Source organism: Entelurus aequoreus, linkage group LG27 (assembly GCF_033978785.1).
Source record: "Entelurus aequoreus isolate RoL-2023_Sb linkage group LG27, RoL_Eaeq_v1.1, whole genome shotgun sequence".
Classification (NCBI taxonomy): Eukaryota; Metazoa; Chordata; class Actinopteri; order Syngnathiformes; family Syngnathidae; genus Entelurus; species Entelurus aequoreus.
Genome location: NC_084757.1, coordinates 18,484,392 through 18,505,788, shown reverse-complemented (window position 1 = coordinate 18,505,788; position 21,397 = coordinate 18,484,392). Strand labels below are relative to the sequence as shown.

Sequence of the window (21,397 nt, the reverse complement as noted above, 5' to 3'; positions counted from 1 at the left end):
ACAGTGGAAGGGCTACAGAAAGTCCCCTTTGCACAAAAATAACATCGAAAAGTGTATTTGTTTGCCATTTGGATTTGATGTGTAAAATATAAAAAACATTCAGGGAAACTGCAAATTCCATTGTTTGTTTTAACATAGCAACTTACTGGTTTCCGGATTGCATAGGGCAGTGATCGCCATATTCCCCCGGCTGAGAGTAGGACCTCCAGGATCCAGAGGGACCAAATAGCGGACTCTAAAACATAATATAACGAACATCAACAATGCGCAGGAAGCAGAAGAGGATCAAATGACTAAGATGTCTTTGGCGTACCTCCATGTTAGAGGAGGCTACAGAGAACATGCTGCTGTCCAGTTGAGGGCCTTCTGGATGCAGGTAGTTCTCCCCGTCCATGGCCAGTGCTGAGGGGAGGGTGGGCATCAGACTTCAGTTTCACACATGACCACACTAAATGACATATGCTTCGGCCCAAACTGCCACCCTGTGCTGCTGGCTGTGCTCTGAAATCGTACTTCTAGCACGGGCAAATGCTCTCCATGACCTGTAAGAGAGAGCAAAGTACAGAGAGTAAGTGTTAATGATGTCCTTACATACAGGCCCACATTTGTACTATACTGTACACTGTCCCACCTGTAATTTGTGGTGGATTAAAGTAAAGACATTTCTTTATTGTTTGCACACTGCTGACTTTTTATTATATTGTACACTGCAAAAATGCACTATAAAGAGGCAGAAAAGTATTAAAAGTCCCGTACTTTCTGGACCATAGGGCCCACCGGATTATAAGGCGCAATGCTGACGAGCAGTTCTATTCAGGTATTTTTTTCATACAAAAGGCACACCGGATTATAAGGCGCATTAAAGGAGTCATATTATTATTATTTTTTTCTAAATGTAAAACCCTTCTTGTGGTCTACATCAGTGGTCCCCAACCTTTTTGTAGCTGCGGACCGGTCAACGCTTGAAAATTTGTCCCACGGACCGGGGGGGATTTTTTTTTTTTTTCATAAAGAAATACAATCAGGTGTGCTTACGGACTGTATCCCTGCAGACTGTATTGATCTATATCAGACCTGGGCATTCTGCGGCCTGCGGGCCGCATCCGGCCCTTTGTGCGTCCCTGTCCGGCCCGCGTGAGGCCAATTATAAATTACAAAATAAATTTAAAAAAGTATCTATGTCGAGTGTGCAATACAACGGTGCTGCTTTTGTTTTGAAAATCGTTATTTGTATTACTTCCGTGTGGACGTATGCGTGTGCGTGAGTGAATGTGAACAACTGCAATTACAAAATAAAGTTGAAAAAACATCTATGTCCTGCGCGCAATACAACTGGGCTGCTTTTATTTTGAAAAGTATTATTAATGGGCGTGTGTCCGTGTGTAACCTGCGAGTGAAGGTGCACATGCAGCGACAAGTGATGCACGGTTTACACCCGAGACGCCAAAAAGAGAAAAGTTGATGAGGAATGCCGTGTTTTCAACAACACATGAACTGCAAAGCAACGTCCCCTCACCTAAGGTGCGTGCCTGCGCAATTGCGCACTGCTCAAGCGTCTGCTGCGCGCAGCAAGTATATGCCGTGCACCAAATCAAATCCCATCTGAATTATAAACAAAATAAACATATTTATTCTATGGAATTTTGCAATGCAACTTTGAGTGACAGTGACAACAAGTGGCCCTAATGGTGTTCGTCAACACCGTTTACAACACCGTTCAATTGAACACCGTTCAATTATTGTAACGTCTATCGAGATGCTTTGAGGACAGGAATTATATCGATCACTTTATTGAACAAAACTGTTTATATTCGGACATAACCACACCAAAAACATGAGTAAAACAATTATATCTCGAAAAACTAGTCATTTTCTGCCGTAAAAACCAGGCCAAAACCAACTTGTCATCTGTCACCAACACGCATAGCACTAAACCACTGGTGCGTTTAAGGCCACACAAAAAGTCGGACAACTCAAACACCACACAAAGTTACACTATGACTCCTCAGTCATACGTGTGCTTATTTTACTGTCATTTATTATTAATGTTAATTTATATATATTAGTCATGGAATGCTGTTACACACACTATGTTGAAGTATTACTATTATTATTATGATTATTATTATTTATCTTACGGTATATATCAAAAATAATATTGAGCAAAATTTAATTGAAATATTGTCGATGTGGCCCTCCAGCAGTGCTCGGGTAGCTCATGCGGCCCCCGGTAAAAATTAATTGCCCACCCCTGTTCTAGTTTCTTCAAAATAGCCACCCTTTGTTCTGATTACTGCTTTGCACACTCTTGGCATTCTCTCGATGAGCTTCAAGAGGTAGTCACTTCACAGGTGTGCCTTATCAGGGTTGATAAGTGCAATTTCTTGCTTTATCATGCCCTACTAAAGATGTTAATAATGTAAACTATGTCTCTACCTCAATATTGCTTTGGATGATCTGTACATTACGTTTTGTACTTAATATCGTTGTCAGAAAAATTTTATTTAAATTATCAAAAAACTTTCCGTTCTGAGTTTCCAATGAATGTCACTTTTATTTTAAATGAATATCGGCTCCAAATATCGGTTATCTGCCTCCTTCACCATTAATGATCGTATCGGCCCTGAAAAAAACATATCTGTCGATCTCTATTCCAAACATCTCGTTTATAGGAAATATGAAGGAAGGCAAGATTATTTTATAAATACCTTTGCAATGTCTCAATGGTTTGATTTCAATTTTTGGGGGAATTATACAGATCCCAAATACACAAAAACAGGTACCAACAAGTAAGAAAAGTTTGTTTTGGAGCATGGGAGTATTGTTGGCGGTTGTTGGATGGTTATTTAGAGGGCTTTATGGGTGGAATAAAGGACCTCCCATTGATTCTATTTATTTGCATGTTAGAATGCATAGAAATTATACATCTGCCTTCTTGTTTTACATAGGAATTATGAACTAAATTCCCCAAAAAGTGCAGTTCACCTTTAAGAGTAGCTTCATTATATTACTCTAAAGCATATCTACACCCCACACTGAAAGCTCAGCGAACATGTCACAAATCTCAGTCCGTTTGACAGCTGAATCAATCTAATCTTGCCACACTCTCACAATGCCTATCATTTTGCAACACTCCCATCGCCTGAGACGAATCCAGTGTGCAAGTCCGTCCCCCCACCCCATGCTACCTTACTTCACTCACTCTCGTAGCCACCAATCCGGGACATACGCCAGGCGTGTTCACTGGGGACAAAGCTGAGGTAATAAACCCTAATAGGGTTCACGAGGGTCAAAATAAGAGGGCCTTTGTCTGTCTTGGTGTGTGCATGAGAGCGAGCCAACATGTTCGCCACTCACACACACACACACAGAGGAAGGACATTTTTCTTTCTGAAGCATACTGTTAGCATAAGCCCAAAAGACCAGATACGACAAAAAGTAAACATACTAAAAATGTAAAATAGGAGTACAATGCAAGCATGTAATGGAGTAGAGTTTCTCGTGCAATAATTGGAAGATAACTGCTCAAACAATTACTGGTTCAGTTAGTAAAGGTCCACTAATGCGTCCTGCATCCCTGACTTGTTTGAATCTAAAAAGATGCAGTTAACTCACGAAAAAATACCCTGCAATATTTAGGGCTGTACACATTTTTTTCAGTTTAAGCAATCAGGGTTGTCAAAAGTATCTATACTTCGATACCAACCAACCAAATTACATCGATAACAGCATTTCTTAGTATTGTTAGTGGGGCTGGGCGATATATCGAGTTTGTAAGATATATCCATATATTTTTAAACAACATATGAATTAAGAAAATATCGTAATATCAATATAATTTATTTCACGTTAAAATGACCAAACACCGCTTATTTGTTGTGTTCCCTTTTCTCCCCCTGCTTCCCACTCCCTCGCACACTCCATGGGCTACTAAACCCCTCTCCTTACTCCTTCCAAGAAGTGCTTGCACTATAAGAACATCCATGATTGGTTGGTTGTAGGGTTGGGCGATATGGCCTTTTTTTAATATCTCGATATTTTTAGGCCATATCGCGATACACGATATATATATCTCGATATTTTTCCTTAGCCTTGAATTTACACTTAGTGCATATAATCACACCAGTATGATGATTCTATGTGTCTACATTAAAACATTCTTGTTCATAATGCATGAATATATGCTCATTTTAAACTTTCATGCAGAGAGGGAAATCACAACTAAGTCAATTGACCAAAACTGTATTTATTAAACAGTCATTAAGCAGTGGCACAAACATTCATGTCATTTCCAAAACAGAAAATGCAAGATTGTCAGAGACATTTTAAAACAAGCTATTAGTGCACTTTTGTGCATGATGTCACTAAGAAGACATATCAAAACAACACTAAATTAAAGTGCACTTTTTGTACAGAACGCCACTACAATAGTTTAAAACAAATAAAGTGCACTTTTGTGCATGATGTCACACAAGATATTTCAATAACTGTCAAATAAAAATGAGCTGCATAATAGGAAATCAAATAGTGTATGTCCTTCGCTATGTGGTAGGTTACTGTGGACATTATCTCCTTTTGTTGTTGACTATTTTTTTCATACAGTGTTGATCTGGAAATGTTTGCCTCGGCATTTTGATGGTGTGGGCACCGAACAGAGATGTTGACATGCGGAGTAAGCACTCTTTATTCTCTAGCAGAGGACTTTTCAAATGATGCTACATATTAGCAGTAATGCTACTTTTTGTAGCAACACTTTTGCCCCACTTGACAAATTACAGTTGTCTGTTCGACATATTCCCACTTGAAGCCAAACCACCGCCAGACGATGGACCCCCTGTTGTTTTTTTCGGGAATTAATTCTTCCTTCATTTGTTACCAGATTTGCACCTTCTTTCTCTCGTATTACCACTCGCACGGCTCCGCTAGCACCACAGCTAACGTTACCCATGCTGCTACCTCTCTGCTCCGCGAGGGCGTATACGTATGACATGACAGTATGTGACGTGTGTAAGAAGGTGCGCTTGCTGTCTGTGAGAAGGAGACACAAGAAGGAGTGGGAAGAGCCTGTAGTCTAATGCCCGCAGCTATAAGCAACTGTGTGAGAACATATACTCGAATATCACGATATAGTCATTTTCTATATCACACAGAGACAAACCCGCAATATATCGAGTATATCGATATATCGCCCAGCCCTAGTTGGTTGTTTACTATGATGAGTCACAGTTGGTTGAGATTAGGGCAAATCATTAGGGACAGGCCAATCTGAGGCAAGATAGGACGGGTCATCAAACCAGGAAGGGAAATCACAACAGACATCCCAAATGACGACGAGAGAGTCGGAGAAGTGAAGATTTATATATTAAAAAAACGAGTGGAAGGTGGCAGAGGGATTCTCTTCCTTCTTTTAGCGATGTAGACGACATCCAGGAAACCCAGAATGTGTCTACATGGCCGCATTTGGACAAATGTTTGCGTCTGAATAAAGTTGTTTACCATGTAAGCCCAAATCAAAACTGTTCTCGAGTTTGCATATTTCGCACGAGAAATGCTGCCAAAAATTAAGTTAAGTTAAAGTTAAAGTACCAATGATTGCCACACACACACTAGGTGTGGTGAAATTTGTCCTCTGCATTTTACCCATCCCCTTGTTCACCCCCTGGGAGGTGAGGGGAGCAGTGGGGAGCAGTGGGCAGCAGCGGTGGCTGCGCCCGGGAATCATTTTTGGTGATTTAACCCCCAATTCCAACCCTTGATGCTGAGTGCCAAGCAGGGAGGTAATGGGTCCCATTTTTATAGTCTTTGGTATGAACTCATAACCTACTGATCTCAGGGCGGACACTCTAACCACTCGGCCATTTTATGTATGCCGAAGTGAGGGAGATCATAGCCGCACAACTACGTAAAGTCACTTACTTGGCGCTGACCAGAACCGTACGTGTGTGACAGTCAATTACATCGTCGACTGGGAATTAAAAAGTGCCTGCCTGCAAATGTATTTTTTATCCGAGTTTGATAAATTTGTATTTATTTGCAAAGCTATGTTATTTATTTTACGCAGGAATAATATTTTTCTATTTTATTTATGTTATGTAATTCTGTGCTACTTAAACAGTTTCTTTTCTGTGCTGTTAATACCCATCTTGACTAACTGGGTAAATAAATGTGCCAATGACTGTTAACAGTACAGTTGTCATTCACTTCAATTTCAGTGAATCTTGGTCAAAAATGAATATCTTTGTATTAGGGCTGCAACTAACGATTAATTTGATAATCGATTAAACTGTCGATTATTACTTCGATTAATAATCGGATAAAAGAGACCAACTACATTTCTATCCTTTCCAGTATTTTATTGAAAAAAACCAGCATACTGGCACCATGTTCTGGACATTGGGGGTGCAGCATACACCAATAATAACACAGAAATGTAACTCATCAGAACTGAATCCGATATTGTACATGTTTCTGTTGTGAATAATAAAGAATTAATTTTAGGCTGCTTCTGAATAATAGCATGAAATATTCCAGCACCTTCATAACGTTTAGTTATACTAAAGCGTCACTCAAATCTAAATAGATTTATATAGCTTTATCGGGCCTGGCTGCATTGATCCATTATGAAACCAACCTGAGATATTTCTGTCCGTTACGTTTATTTCGAAATTGGTAACCGTGCGTTTTCTCTCTCAAAACGGAGTCATATGTGCCGGAGACACATGATCAGCCCCGCGTTGCAACAAAGGCATAACATTAACGTTACTTACAAAAAACCTGAATGCCTGTTGCCACTATGGACTTAAAAAGTTACGTACCATGAGTTCCTCCCTTCATCCGTGGCTCCAACATGTTTCCTTTTCAGGTGCTTCTGAAGCAATGTTGTACTTCCGTGCCATTTTGCAGGAAACGGTCTTCTTTGAAGTCTTTAAAGTAAAGTGTTCCCACACTTTTGACGACTTAGGTCGTACACTTTTCTCCATTGAAGCAATAACCTCAAGATGTTTCTCCGCTAAACTATCCGTACTGTTTTCCTGCGCCATTTTTCGAATGTTTCCAGCAAAGGAGACGGTGTCGTCACGTGAGCTGCACATGACACATCATTGGCTAGCTTACGCCACCTCATGAGACGTAGCCTCAGCGCCGCCCTGGCGCTGTTTTGTGCTGTTTTTGTACTTATTTTGGTTATTGTTTCTCAGCTGTTTGTAAATGTTGCAGTTTATAAATAAAGGTTTATTTTAAAAAAAATGTTTTTTTTTAATTAAAAAAAATTAAAAATAAAAGCCTCCGCGCATGCGCATAGCTAGTTCCAACGAATCGATGACTAAATTAATCGCCAACTATTTTTATAATCGATTTTAATCGATTTAATCAATTAGTTGTTGCAGCCCTACTTTGTATGTCTACTTTCACCGGAAAATATATCGAGATATATATCGAATATCGAGTTTAAGTAAAAATATATGGGGGATATACTTTTTCGTCCATATCGCCCAGCCCTAATTGTTAGTACCGAATACTAAACAACACTTTAAACTCCATGAGCTGTGTTAATTCTTGGCGCATGAGCCAGTGTTTCCCACACATTCATTTATTTGTGGCGGCCCGCCACGAAAGAATTACGTCCGCCACAAATAAATGTCCAGCTTCTCAGGCAAATCATATAGTTGATGTAAATGCCCATATAGGCTGTTCAGATTTACTTTACAAAAGTGTAGGATACTTCTCTTGTTGCCTTATTTGTATTTGACCACTACTGTTTTCTGTTTATGGATGGATGGATGGATGGATGGACATTTAAAACAAAACTGGTATTATTAATTAGTAAGTATACATTTTTTTAGCCTTTTTAGAGAAAATCTTATCATTGTAGTAAATTATGCAAATCACTCGATGATGTCATGGTGACCACACCCATAACCACGCCCCCACCGCCACAGGTATCTTGGCAGTTCATGGGAAACACTGTGAGCACTGAGTCAGCGCTGAAAAAGTAGTCTGGGATCTTAAAAATATCAGCCAGTGTCTCCCATATATTTATTTATTTATTCCTGTCAGCCTGTTACGAATGTAGATTTGCCGCGCATGTTTCTCCCTTGTTCACAAATAAAATGTAATGGAACTGTGTTTGTATGCATCATAGCTTGAATTGTACACTTGACAACATACCTAATACTCACACCTGCTTTTCCAGAGAAAGACGAAGAAAAGATCCGTGTAACCACTTTATCGAGCTGCGGATTTAAAGTGAAACGAGAGAAAGAAGTGGAAGTGTGTGTCTAATTAAGTACAAGTGGTCATGAAAGGCAAAGTACTGGCTGCACGAGTGAGAGCGGAGATCCGCCAGCACAAACCCTGGGAGTGTTCTTTACGTGTGCAATCAGTACGTCTCCATGCACTAAATTAGTCCGACTTCTCAAATAGTTCGGCTCTTAATAAGCCTCCTACAGCCCTTGGAAACACCTTAATTCGATCGTGTTCGGTTTTTGAAAAGTCGGACTAACAGCAGTGTTTCCCACACATTCATTTATTTGTGGCGGCCCGCCACGAAAGAATTACGTCCGCCACAAATAAAAATAAAAAAAATAATTTGTATTTATTTTTTTGTCCTGTCCAGCTTCTCAGGCAAATCATATAGTTGATGTAGATGCCCATATAGGCTGTTCAGATTTACTTTACAAAAGTGTAGGATACTTCTCTTGTTGCCTTATTTGTATTTGACCACTACTGTTTTCTGTTTATTTGTTACTGACTGTGGCAGGACACCTCTGCCTCTGTTTCACTTTATGTTGCTGGTAAATAATATGGTTGTAGTAGTAGGCTAAAGTTAAATTATTTAGTATGCACTAATTAAAGGGGCAGAGCTTTAAGAGACATTTTAGCTTTTATATTTTATAAGATATATTTTTTGTAAGAACCACAATTAATAAATATATTTCAGTGAATAACTTATTGTTCAAATCTGTATATAAATATGTACATAAAGTGTTGCAATTATATTGTAAAATGGATGGATGGATGGACGTTTAAAACAAAACTGTTATTATTAATGAGTAAGTATACATTTTTTGAGCCTTTTTAGAGAAAATCATATCATTGTAGTGAATTATGCAAATTATTCGATGATGTCATGGTGACCACGCCCATAACCACGCCCCCACCGCCACAGGTATCTTGGCAGTTTATGGGAAACACTGAACACACCTGGTTTATGCGATTGGAAACCAGATCTCTTGGGGAGGAGGGGTAGTTTAGTTTAGTTTATTAAGGATCCCCATTAGTCTACACCACAGTAGAGACTATTCTTCCTGGAGTCCAGGCAAAAAACATCACACAATCACAAAACAAAAGATTACAATGCAGTACAACATGATCAATAATAAAATGTTGTAATAAAAAAAATAAAACAAACAAACAAACAAAAAACAATAACTTTGAGTTTAAATAATTATAATAAAGATAAAAAGATAGATAGATAGATAGATAGATAGATAGATAGTACTTTATTGATTCCTTCAGGAGAGTTCCCTCAGGAAAATTAAAAAGAGCAATATAAAAATATATATATATATTTTTGCAAAAATAAAACAAAGAACCAATGGCCTATAACATGCACATTAGTGTACCAAAGACAAACAATAAGTGACAAAAAAGTACCATCCATCCATTTTCTACTGCTGTCCCATAATCAATAATCAATAATCAATAAAACCAGTCATGACATTAGGTACAATCTAGAAAAATCTCTTTACGCAATACTCCTCCTCTTAGTCTATTCTTAAAACCCACTCTGCTGATACCAGATATTGTGGAAGTCGATTCCTGTAAGTGATTGCCCTATACATAACAGTCTTTTTCAAAACATCAGTTTTGGGTTTAAGACGGGTGAGAGCACCTCTTAGGGCTAGCCTGGTACCATAGTTGTGACTTTCACTAGCAAGCAACAGCTGAGAATACAGATAAGCAGGTTTATGGTATGTATGGATTTTTTTTTTTATAAATAGAATCAAACTACAAGCTAGTCTTTCACCAACTCTTATCCATAACAATTCATTATGCATTATCTCAATGCCGGTCCTAAATGAGCAATGGAGAGCTAGTCTGGCAGCTCTGTTTTGGGTAATATGGATTGTATTTAGTTCTTGTTTGAATGCATTAGACCAGATTGCTGGGCAGTAGTCAAAATGTGACAATACAACTTGCTTAGGAGTTGTGTTAGTTAAAAAAGGGTATGTACGGCAGCAGAGGACTCATGTTATCAGGCATGCGCCAGTCTCAATAAAAACATAGCAACAATTTTAATGAAGAGGAGACTGTTTATCTGATTAAAAATTAAATTAAATTAAAAATAACAAAACATTTTGAAGTGCATCAATGGTAAAAGAAAAAGAAATGGAGATTTAATTAAGAAGGTAGTTAAGGAAATGTGGAATGTCGGCTTAATTTGTGCCAGTATTACAGCGGACATCAGTTAAAACAAGTTGTAAGGATCTGCAAATGCTCGAGTGATGTCATAGGTCAACCGGAGAAGGAATTAATTTAACCGTGCTAAAAATTATAACAATAAAGGTGTGGCATATCTCACTTTGCATGTAATAAGTCAATATTACATGTTACTAAGTGTTAAAATGTGATTTTCACATCATTTATTTTTTGATAAATTCTAAAAAATAATATTTATTACATTTATTTTCAAAAAGTACCTTTTTTTATGTTATGCTACATATGTGTAGGCTTTGTAAGGCTTTGTGAGGTCATGTTACTTCTAAACTCAACAAAATTGAGGCTAATCCACTTTTTTCCCTCTTTTTTTCCAAATAAAACTCGCTAAGCGAACTGTAAAGGAACCGAATCGTTAAGCAGAACCCAAAGTGGAATCGGAACCAGAAAAATCTTAATTCTCATCCCTAGTCATCTCATTGAATTGAAGGCAGGCTGTGAATTGACAGTACACTGAGTTTGCAGTGAGGCATGAAGCTTGTGTATTATTAGATGTGACAGGTATCAAAAGCTTGTTTATTCGGCTTCATTTTCATCCGCTAAATTGCTTTGTGTTTTAAATTGATATTAAAAAGTAAACAGCATGCTTTTACATTATTTGTGGGGTTTTTCATGTCAGAAAGTTACTACTTTAAAAACAGTTCATGTGACATAGTGTTTTGTGAATGCTTTGTGGTCTATAGTTAATTCCTGGTGCGACTTGTCCAGGGAGTAACCTGCCGTCCGCCCGAGTGCGGCTGGGATAAGCGCCAACCCCTAATATCCGCATAGTGTGTTACTCCGTCAGCCATAGATATGAATAAGTCGATAGTAGATACAACACACCTTGTCAATTTGCGTGTAAAATACCAAAATACCAAAAGAGGACACTTTTATACATATTAATAAACAAATATAATACATTTACAATATATAATAATAGTACAATGCAGGGATACCAGTGAGGTACAACAAAGAGAGGAATTGAAAAATATCAGCAGGGGCCCTTTTTAGCTGATTGTTTTTGTTGAGAAAATATCTTAACCATATCAATATTAGCCATTCCAAGAATGTACGACATCCATAGTTTATATTTAAATAGTTCAATGTTTGGTTTGAGAACATTTCTTCACTACATCACTATAAAGCATTTCATGAATACATGAGATATAATGGCTATATTTGATAACAAATATTATAAATTGTAAAAGCTCAAATATTATTTTACATGTAATCTTAATAAATTCATGAAAACACTGCAATGGCGGCTGCAATGGGAAGGAGGCAGAATGACTGTGCCCAAGTCAGCCTTGTAATTGTTTTCACAAAACTACCATTAGATAGCTAACAGGCAGAAGCGCGGGACGCAATCACGAAAACAGCTCATTGAACACTTCCCCGTTTCTTTTTCGCTCCAACATTGCGGCAAGTTCTCCGCTTCCCTCTGCAGCCCACACTGGGTAATTACAGTTCTCTATACAATATTCCTACCGCTACAATACTATTTCCCCGTCTACAGACTACTTTCGTCCTCTTTACCGCCTCACTAGTTAACCTATACTATAACGTGGTCCAAACTCGACATTTTTTGAATCATTCATAGCATTCACTCTTTGATTTTTCATTACTTTACACGTAGGCTAGTATAGCCTAGCTTTTCTAACTCCGAAAAAGTCACCACTTTGATGTTGGCATAATCACAAGTACGCTCTAAGCCAGTGTTTTTCAACTTTTTTTGAGCCAAGGCACATTTTTTGCGTCGAAAAAATCCGGAGGCACACCACCAGCAGAAATCATAAACTCAGTTGACAGTTAAAAGTAATTGTCGCAATTGTTGGATATGACTTTAAAGCATAACCAAGCATGCATCAAATATAGCTCTTGTCTCAAAGTAGGTGTACTGTCACCACCTGTCACATCACACCCTGACTTATTTGGAGTTTTTTGCTGTTTTCCTGTGTGTAGTGTTTTAGTTCTTGTCTTGCGCTCCTATTTTGGTGGCTTTTTCTCTTTTGTTGGTATTTTCCTGTAGCAGTTTCATGTCTTATATTTCCCGCATCTACTTTGTTTTAGCAATCAAGAATATTTCAGTTGTTTTTATCCTTCTTTGTGGGGACATTGTTGATTGTCATGTCATGTTCGGATGTACATTGTGGACGCCGTCTTTGCTCCACAGTAAGTCTTTGCTGTCGTCCAGCATTCTGTTTTTGTTTACTTTGTAGCCAGTTCAGTATTACTTTCGTTCTGCAGAGCCTTCCCTAAGCTTCAATGCACTCACCTTTTGTTTATTTTTGGTTTAAGCATAAGACACCTTTTTACCTGCATTTACAAAGCAATTAGCTACCGGCTGTCACCTACTGATATGGAAGAGTATTACATGGTTACTCTGCCGCGCTCTAGACACTCAACAACAACACATCATTTGCAGACTATAATTGCTGGTTTGCAAAAAATGTTTTTAACCCAAATATGTGAAATTAGATCATCTCCCACGGCACACCAGACTGTATCTCGCGGCACACTAGTTGAAAAACACTGCTCGAAGAAGCCAGTTAACTAGGGTGCGCAGTTTTATACGGAAATCTAAAAAAATACCACTTTGGCAAGAAAAATAGCAAAATTCCGCCATTGACGAATGGCTCTGTTTGCAACCTTTTCGGTTTACGAACTTTTAGACCGAGCCAAATATGCCCCTGAGTGCAAACCATGTCTTGAACGCTTCATTCATTCATTTTATGTGCCGCTGGAAGCCTTAGGGTGCTGCTATTTTGAAGAAATCACTTCCTGTGCAGTGCCGCGGGCCGCGGCCATGTTGGAAAGGCTGAGCCACCCTACATCACATCCCATTGACAAAATATTTTACTCGGTCGCCACTTTTCAGTGCTTCAAGTTTTGTCTATCTGGTACTCGATTCAATATAGGTCCAAAAAAGGCAACAAAACAGCCTCGAAAGAAGGAGGGATTCGCTGCTGACTTAAATAGGACTATTTGCAAGGGTTAAGCCAATAACGACAACATCCATCCATTTTCTACCGCTTGTCCCTTTTGGGGTTGCGGGGGGTGTTGGAGCCTATCTCAGCTGCATTCGGGCGGTAGGCGGGGTACACCCTGGACAAGTCGCCACCTCATCGCAGGGCCAACACAGATAGACAGACAACATTCACACTCACATTCACACACAGGCAAATTTTAAAAGCGCCACCAAAAACAAGCCACGCTGGACAGATTCCTGGTGCAGCAAAGACCAAGTGAAGCCCAGCCTGATCTGAGTTAGACCAACACAAGAGTAAGAGAGGAGTTGGAAAACTTTGCCACTCCTCCTTGCCCCCTCCTCTCTTTACTTCTAGACCTTTCGTTACCTAGTTTCACTTCACTTCAAACAAGCATACAATACAATTACAATGTAATGCATCACATATTTCCAGTTGTTTCGTTTCCAAAAAAGAGTAGGAGGAAGCAGACCTTATTTAATCTTACCCCCTTTCATATCATAGCAGTTGTATCCCATTTCTTTGTTCTCTGTTTGTAACAGAACAGTGAATAAGTAAATAAGTAAATAAATAAAATATACAATAAGTAAACAAATATTAAATACATAAATAAATATAAGACCAATAAACATATACACAACAATTAAAGTTCTCATAAATAAATACTTAATTAATTTATGGTTCACCTAGGACAGGGGTCGGCAACCCGCGGCTCCGGAGCCGTATGCGGCTCCTTGACCACTCTGATGCGGCTCAGCTACATACATGCCGACCCCCCCGATTTTCCCAGGAGACTTATGGATCTCAGTGTCTCTCATAGACTACTCCCAGGGAAAAAATAATCCTATTTACACTCTAATTACTACATAAAGGGCATGCCCTAATTGCACTGCAGTAATTGTCCTCTATAGCATTTACATACAGCGTGCCAGTCCAGCCACATGTTGCATGTTGTTATTACTTGCACACACAGGAGACAGCAAAGCATACTTACTCATCAGCCACACAGCTTACACTGACGGTAGCCGTATCAAACAACTTTAACATTGTTACGTTACAAATATGCGCCACACTGTGAACCCACACCAAAAAAGAATGAAAAACACATTTCTGGAGAACATCCCACCGTAACACAACATAAACACAACACAACCATTACCCAGAATCCCATGCAGCCCTAACTCTTCCGGTCTACATTATACACCCCCGCTACAACCAAAGCCCCCCCCCCCCCCCTCCGTGCGTTGGTTGAGCGGAAGAGTTAGGGCTGCATGGGATTCCGGGTATTGGGACCGTCAGTGTAAGATGTGTGGCTGCTGAGGTAGTACGCCTTGCTGTCACTTACATGAGCAAGCTGAAATTGCATTCTACGTGTGGTCGAGCAGGTACACTGTTAGGGCAGACTGTAGAGGGCGCCAAATGCAGTGTCATCACGCTCTGATATTCGGGAGTCTCCCGGGAAAAATGAGAGGGTTGGCAAGTATGACGCTATCAAGCGCCATTCATTCAAAACTCGCGGGCTGCACTAACATCAAATTTCCACATTAAAGTGCGTGCCAGTGCGTGTGTCGGAGACCCCTGGTTAACATAGCACAAAGCATTTAAGCTTTGTATGCGGTGTTTTTCATTTGAAATTGTAAAAAATTTTTTGTGGCTCCCATTACTTTCTTTAATTTGTGAAACTTGCCAAAATGGCTCTTTGAGTGGTAAAGGTTGCCGACCCCTGACCTAGGATATAAATGAGATTATCAAATTTTTTTTGTACTTTGTGAACACTTGTAGTTTGAACAGTTTTTTAAACTCAATCATATTAGTGCTTTGTTTGATCGTCATGCCTAATCCATTCCATAATTTAATTCCACATACAAATATGCTGAAGGTCTTAAGTGTTGTACATGCATACAAATGTTTTAAATTAGATTTTTCTCTAAGGTTATTTTTCCTCTTTTGTTGAGGGGAATTGTTGTACATTCTTGTGTAGCAGGTTATAGTTTGCTTTGTACATAATTTTAGCTTTTTCCAAATGCACCAAGTCGTTGAATTTCAATACTTTAGATTAAATAAATAAAGGGTGTGTTCTCTTTATCCAACATTATGTTTTATTGTAATTGATCCTTTTTGTAACACCATTAGTGAATGGAATGCACATTTGTAGTTATTTCCCCATATTCTACACAATAATTCAGATATGGTAACACTAGCGAGCAGTAGAGAATATGAAGTGATTTTTGGTCCGCAATATCAATCCATCCATTTTTCTACCGCTTGTATCTTGCGTTATTCATTATTGATGTGTTTGCTGCTACTTTATGTTGTATATCTTTTACATGAGGTTTCCAGTTCATTTTGTCATCTATTATTACACCCAAAAATGTGTTTTCTTTTACCCTTTCAATATCTACTCCGTCTATTAGTATTTGTATAGTATAGTATAGTGGACTTGAAGTGGGTGTGGCATGGATGATTGTTTGGCGCCCAATAAAAGACTTGATGGAGGATTCTTCAGTCAGCAGATGTTAAAGCAGCATAAATCTACTGGAGCCTATCCCAGTGCACCTTGGCACTGGACAGGTGAAGTGACAAACAGGTGTGTGCATCAGTCGCGGCGCGGCGCCAGGACGGGCTGCCTGCAGATGGGACAGGTGTTGTTCTCCGACAGTCAGCGGTCGATGCAGTGGATGTGGAACTCGTGTGAACACACATGTCTTTCTCTTCTACTGTTACCAAAACAGTATTATTTTAGTTTTGCTGAGATTCAAAAATAGTCTGTTTTTGTCAAACCATCTTTTTAATTTGTTCATTTCCTCTGTTATTATTTGTATTAGCTTCTGTGTGTTCTCTCCTGAACAATTATGTTTAAAGCAAGACATTATCAATTGCCTTCAAATATTCAAAGTTTATTCATAGAAAGAGATGTGGGGTATAACCTCAGAGGAACGGCAAAATATAAACACGCTTCAGCACTTGGCACAAGGAAAAGTTTTTGTGTCTCAGTCTGTGGGGTGAAATTATGGAATAGTCTGAGTGATGAGCTCAAACACTGTTCAAACATTAAAAACATTTTAAGAAATTGTTCAAATCTAATATTTTGGTTCGGTATAGTGAGGTCTAGGCTTATTTTGAATATGAGTATGAATGACTTATATGACTTACTTATGATGCTATATTGAGAATTGTAAGCACATTGTTCTGGGCAAATTAAGTTATGTGGATCCAGATGAACGTGATAAAATGTGGTTCAGAGGAAACTGGGTATTAGATAAAGTAACTATGTAAAAAAGGGGGGGATTCAAAAAGTGTATACTTCTTCCCATTACCCTTTTGAGATATGTTTAATTTAATTTAATTTTCTTAATTGAATTTTCTTCTCTTTTTTGTGAAATAATAATATTGCCATTGAGCACAAGATTGTTCACTGGAGATATGTATGTATATTATGTACTACGGCACATGTATGATGCAGAGCTGACTATGACATACTCAATAAACAGCCACACATTTCATGTTTCTAACAAAACACAGTCGTGTCATCTGCAAGTAATACTAACTTTAAGTCCTTTGTAACTTTAGAAATGTTGTTTATATGAAGATTGAACAATTGTGTTCCCTGAGGTACGCCACAAGATATTTTCAGCTCTGTAGATGTGTGTTCGCCTGTCTTCATGTATTGCTTCCTGTTGGTTAGGTAGCTTGTTCACGACCAACCCTCTGATGCCATACCATTCTAACTTGTTTATTAAGATATTATGATTGATTGTGTCAATTGCTTTTTAGATCCATCAATTTTGCAGCAGCACGTGTTTTGCTATCTATTGCATTGGTTATCTCTTCTGTTATTTCGATTAATGCCATTGATTTTGATATGTTGGCTCTGTGTCCGTATTGGTTGTCTGAGTGTTTCATTTTTTGCTATGAATTTGTCCAATTTGTTAATAAACTGTTTAATTATTTTAGAAAATTGCGAAATTACTGAAACAGGTCTGTAATTTGTAAACTGGTGTTTGTCTCCAGTTGTATAAATTGGTACGACTTTTGTCATTTTCATTTTGTCTGGGAATTTGTCTGTTTGAAATGATAGGTTGCTGATATATGTTAAAGGTTCGTAAATATCTTCAAAAACGTTTTTATTGTTTCCATATGAATTCCGTTACAATCAGAAGAGGTCTTGGATTTGGATATATTTACTGTATTTTTCGGAGTATAAGTCGCTACGGAGTATAAATCACACCGGCCGAAAATGCATAATAAAGGAAAAAAACATATATAAGTCGCATTTTTGGGGGAATTTTATTTGATAAAACCCAACACCAAGAATAGACATTTGAAAGGCAATTTAAAATAAATAAAGAATAGTGAACAACGGGCTGAATAAGTGTACGTTATATGACGCATAAATAACCAACTGAGAATGTGCCTGGTATGTTAACGTAACATATTATGGTAAGAGTCATTCAAATAACTATAACATATATCCATCCATCCATCCATTTTCTACCGCTTATTCCCTTCGGGGTCGCGGGGGGCGCTGGAGCCTATCTCAGCTACAATCGGGCGGAAGGCGGGGTACACCCTGGACAAGTCGCCACCTCATCGCAGGGCCCTATAACATATAGAACATGCTAAACGTTTACCAAACAATCTGTCACTCCTAATCGCTAAATCCGATGAAATTTTATACGTCTAGTCTCTTACGTGAATGAGCTAAATAATATTATTTGTTATTTTACGGTAATGTGTGTCACAGTCACAGCTCAGTCTCGAACCCACAACCCTCCCATTGCAAGATCCAACACTCTGTCTGGCAGCATGCCAGGACACGCCCCCGCACGCGCCATGCGCTTCACACCCACACTTCGCCGCAGCTGCCGGCTTTCATCAATCAACGCACCTGGCAGCAATCAGGAGGACAGCATAAAGATCAGTCACTCCTTGGAACCTACGCCGGAACGTCGTTAACTCTTGTAGTAAGCATTACGTCTCTGGCTTCCCTCTCGTTGTCCTCGCCTGTCTTTTGTCTTTTGCCCCTTTTTGCCTTGTTGACTGATGTCCCCTGTTCTCCTTGCAGTGCCCACCTTGTTCTGTGTGCTCGAGCGCTGTACCTCGACCTCCACCTGGAAATTGGACTGCCTCCCTAAATCCTCGATCACTCGTTTGGACTTGGACATTGTTGCTTGCCGCCTGCCCTCGACCACCTGCCTGTCCCCGGATCTCCCTTGTGCCTCTCCTCTTGGTCAGACGAAGTTTTTCATCCATCACGCATGTACAACATCCTCTTGAATAATTTTCATGGTTAATTCTACACTTAATCCTGCATCCAACACTTAGAGTAGCATACACATCCCACACAATCATCAAAAGGTTACAATAAACCTGGTAACCTTAAGCTCTTCGTGGTGTCGTCTCCTTCCAACCCTCACGTGCATAACAATGTGTTAATAATTTCACACATAAGTCGTTCCTGTGTATAAGTCGCACCCCCGGCCAAGCTATGAAAAAAACTGTGACTTATAGTCTGAAAAATACGGTACAATATTGATCATTCACCAGTAAATTGACATGGTGTGTTACTGCCACACCGTTACAGGCGTAGATGGTATCAAGGGTGAACGACCATGAGTTTCATTTGGAAGTCAATGGTTATTTAATGCTTATTGAAATACATTACACATATATGTAATATCTATATAAGTACACTAACTTCAGAACAGTATATATATACACACACACACACACACACACACACACACACACACACACACACACACACACACACACACACACACACACACACACACACACACACACGGGGTGTAACGATTGATACATCGATATATCTATTTAATATTCCTAAATTTCAAGTATATTGATCTGTGCTTGGCAAGTTTGCCTTCCAACAGAGCCATTGAGCCGGTTAAAAAGGGAATTGATCGATTTTATCGATACTGAAAAAAGGAAAACATTGGATTTAAGAACGGCAGACTTTATGTGAATTTTAGCATTTGTAATAATGAGGATTTCAAACTTTAAGTCTATATTCCCGTCTGTGGCGTCATCAAAACAAAAATGGCTGATATCTACAGTGGTCGAGTGGTCAAGTCCCGTGAGAGTTTGGGTGTCTGTGTGTTTAGTGTTTAAACGTGAGTTGTGCAAACAGCAGCTCTTGTACAGTATATACAGCATGTGTGTGTTTTGATTCCATGAGTTTGTTACCGCTTGTTAAGAAAGAGTCTGAGAGCCTGAGAGTCTCCACTGCCGGGCATATCAATAACAGAACTTTCATCTACAGCACGATTGCAAAAGCCACAATAAATACAATCAACACAACACGATGATGAAGTTGCAACGCAACTTTAAACCACAGCAGACGCGGCTGACACAATGGAAGTGACAGCTCTGCAAGTTACCGCGACGCACCGACTCCCCGGACACAAGGAGAAGTCATTTCATGAGAAACAAATAAATAGAAGGGATGATGATGATGAAATTATGACGTGCCGGAAAAATGGCATTAACAGGTTAGCAAGGTCAAAACAGGTCATAGCTTCACCTAGATCGTTAGTTTCTAAGCCAAATTGCGTCTATTCTCCCTTTATGTCTACATACAGTGTCTGCTTGTAAGTACTCCGTGACTGTGCATTGCCGAACTTGCTCTTCTGCTTGTAAAACCAGCAATGTCACTACGTGACGACAGAGCGCCGTCATGCCCGTTAAAAAAAAAGGGAACCGGTATTTTTACAGGGGGGATATTACCGTTTATGATTCATTAGTATCGCTGTACTTTACTAGTACCGGTATACAGTACAACCCTGGTAAATAATATACCATATTTTCTGGATCATAAGGCGCACTGCCGATGAGCAGGTCTATTTTCATTGGTCAAAATATTGCATAGCTTATGTTTTACAGACCATCTTCAAGTCACTTTCTGTCAGTCTTATTTACGTGGCTCACCTTCGACAGCATTGTCTCCCCGTCATCTTTGTTGTAGCTGTGTAGCGTGCAAGGACGGGAGTGGAAGAAGTGTCAAAAGATGGAGCTAACTGTTTTAATGACATTCAAACTTTACTTCAATCAACAACGGAGCAGCATCTCCTCATCCGTGGCTCACTAGTGCAACAACAACGCCGGAAATGTGTCCCGTGAAGAACGGTCCGACCAGAACTCTCTAATAACTAAAGCTCCATGGGTGAATTATGTAAACCCACTACACTGGTAGTTTTTAGCGCTTCCATAGCGAGTTTACTGACAGATATAAGTTAAAACTTTACACTATTTTATATTAGAAATGGCAACAGCAGAGGGTGAATGTCCCATAACAAGAAGTTGGTGAACAAGAATAAGCTTATCGACTACGGCATCGGCCCGGACTACAGTGGCGGACCTGCGCAAATTTTCAGGACTTATGCAGATCTCAAATACAGATCAGCAGGTACCAGAAGGTAAGAAAATTGGTTTTGCATAATATTGTGAAACAAAACGCCAGATAATGGGTGCCATTTTGATACTTGTATCTCTGACTACGGTAGCCGTAATGGACCGACAATCCATCAAGCGGTGCGGCTTCAAAGTCATACTAAAACATTTTGACAGATTTTTGAGTGCAGTGTGTAATGTTCCTTATTTTCAATGGAACATTAAAAGTTTTGGTGTTGTTTATTGGCGTCATAATGCAGTCTGCACGTATCTCTTATGTGTTACTACCATCTACTGGTCACACCTGTCATTACACCATGTACCAAATAAAATTGCTTCGAGGTCGGTAAGCACAACCAGAATCATTCCGTACATTAGGCGCACTGTCAATTTTTGAGAAAATTAAAGGATTTTAAGTGCGCCTTATAGTCCGAAAAATACGGTAATATAATATGTATATATGTACACAGGCTATATATAAATGTGAACATAAAGTGGCTTTCGGCCCCTGGCCAAAT

General features: G+C 39.2%; 1 protein-coding gene across 1 annotated transcript in view; it reads right to left on the bottom strand.

Moving 5' to 3' along the window:
* The window catches only part of LOC133644101 (protein strawberry notch homolog 2-like), a 150,594-nt gene that overhangs the window by 77,752 nt on the left and 51,445 nt on the right, over window positions 1-21,397 (bottom strand). Inside the window, exons 2-3 of the mRNA XM_062038423.1 lie at window positions 314-542; window positions 147-235 (exon numbers count right to left, since the gene is read on the bottom strand). Coding sequence (XP_061894407.1) covers window positions 147-235; window positions 314-421 — 197 coding nt within the window. The 5' untranslated portion in view covers window positions 422-542. The remainder of the gene's footprint in view (window positions 1-146; window positions 236-313; window positions 543-21,397) is intronic.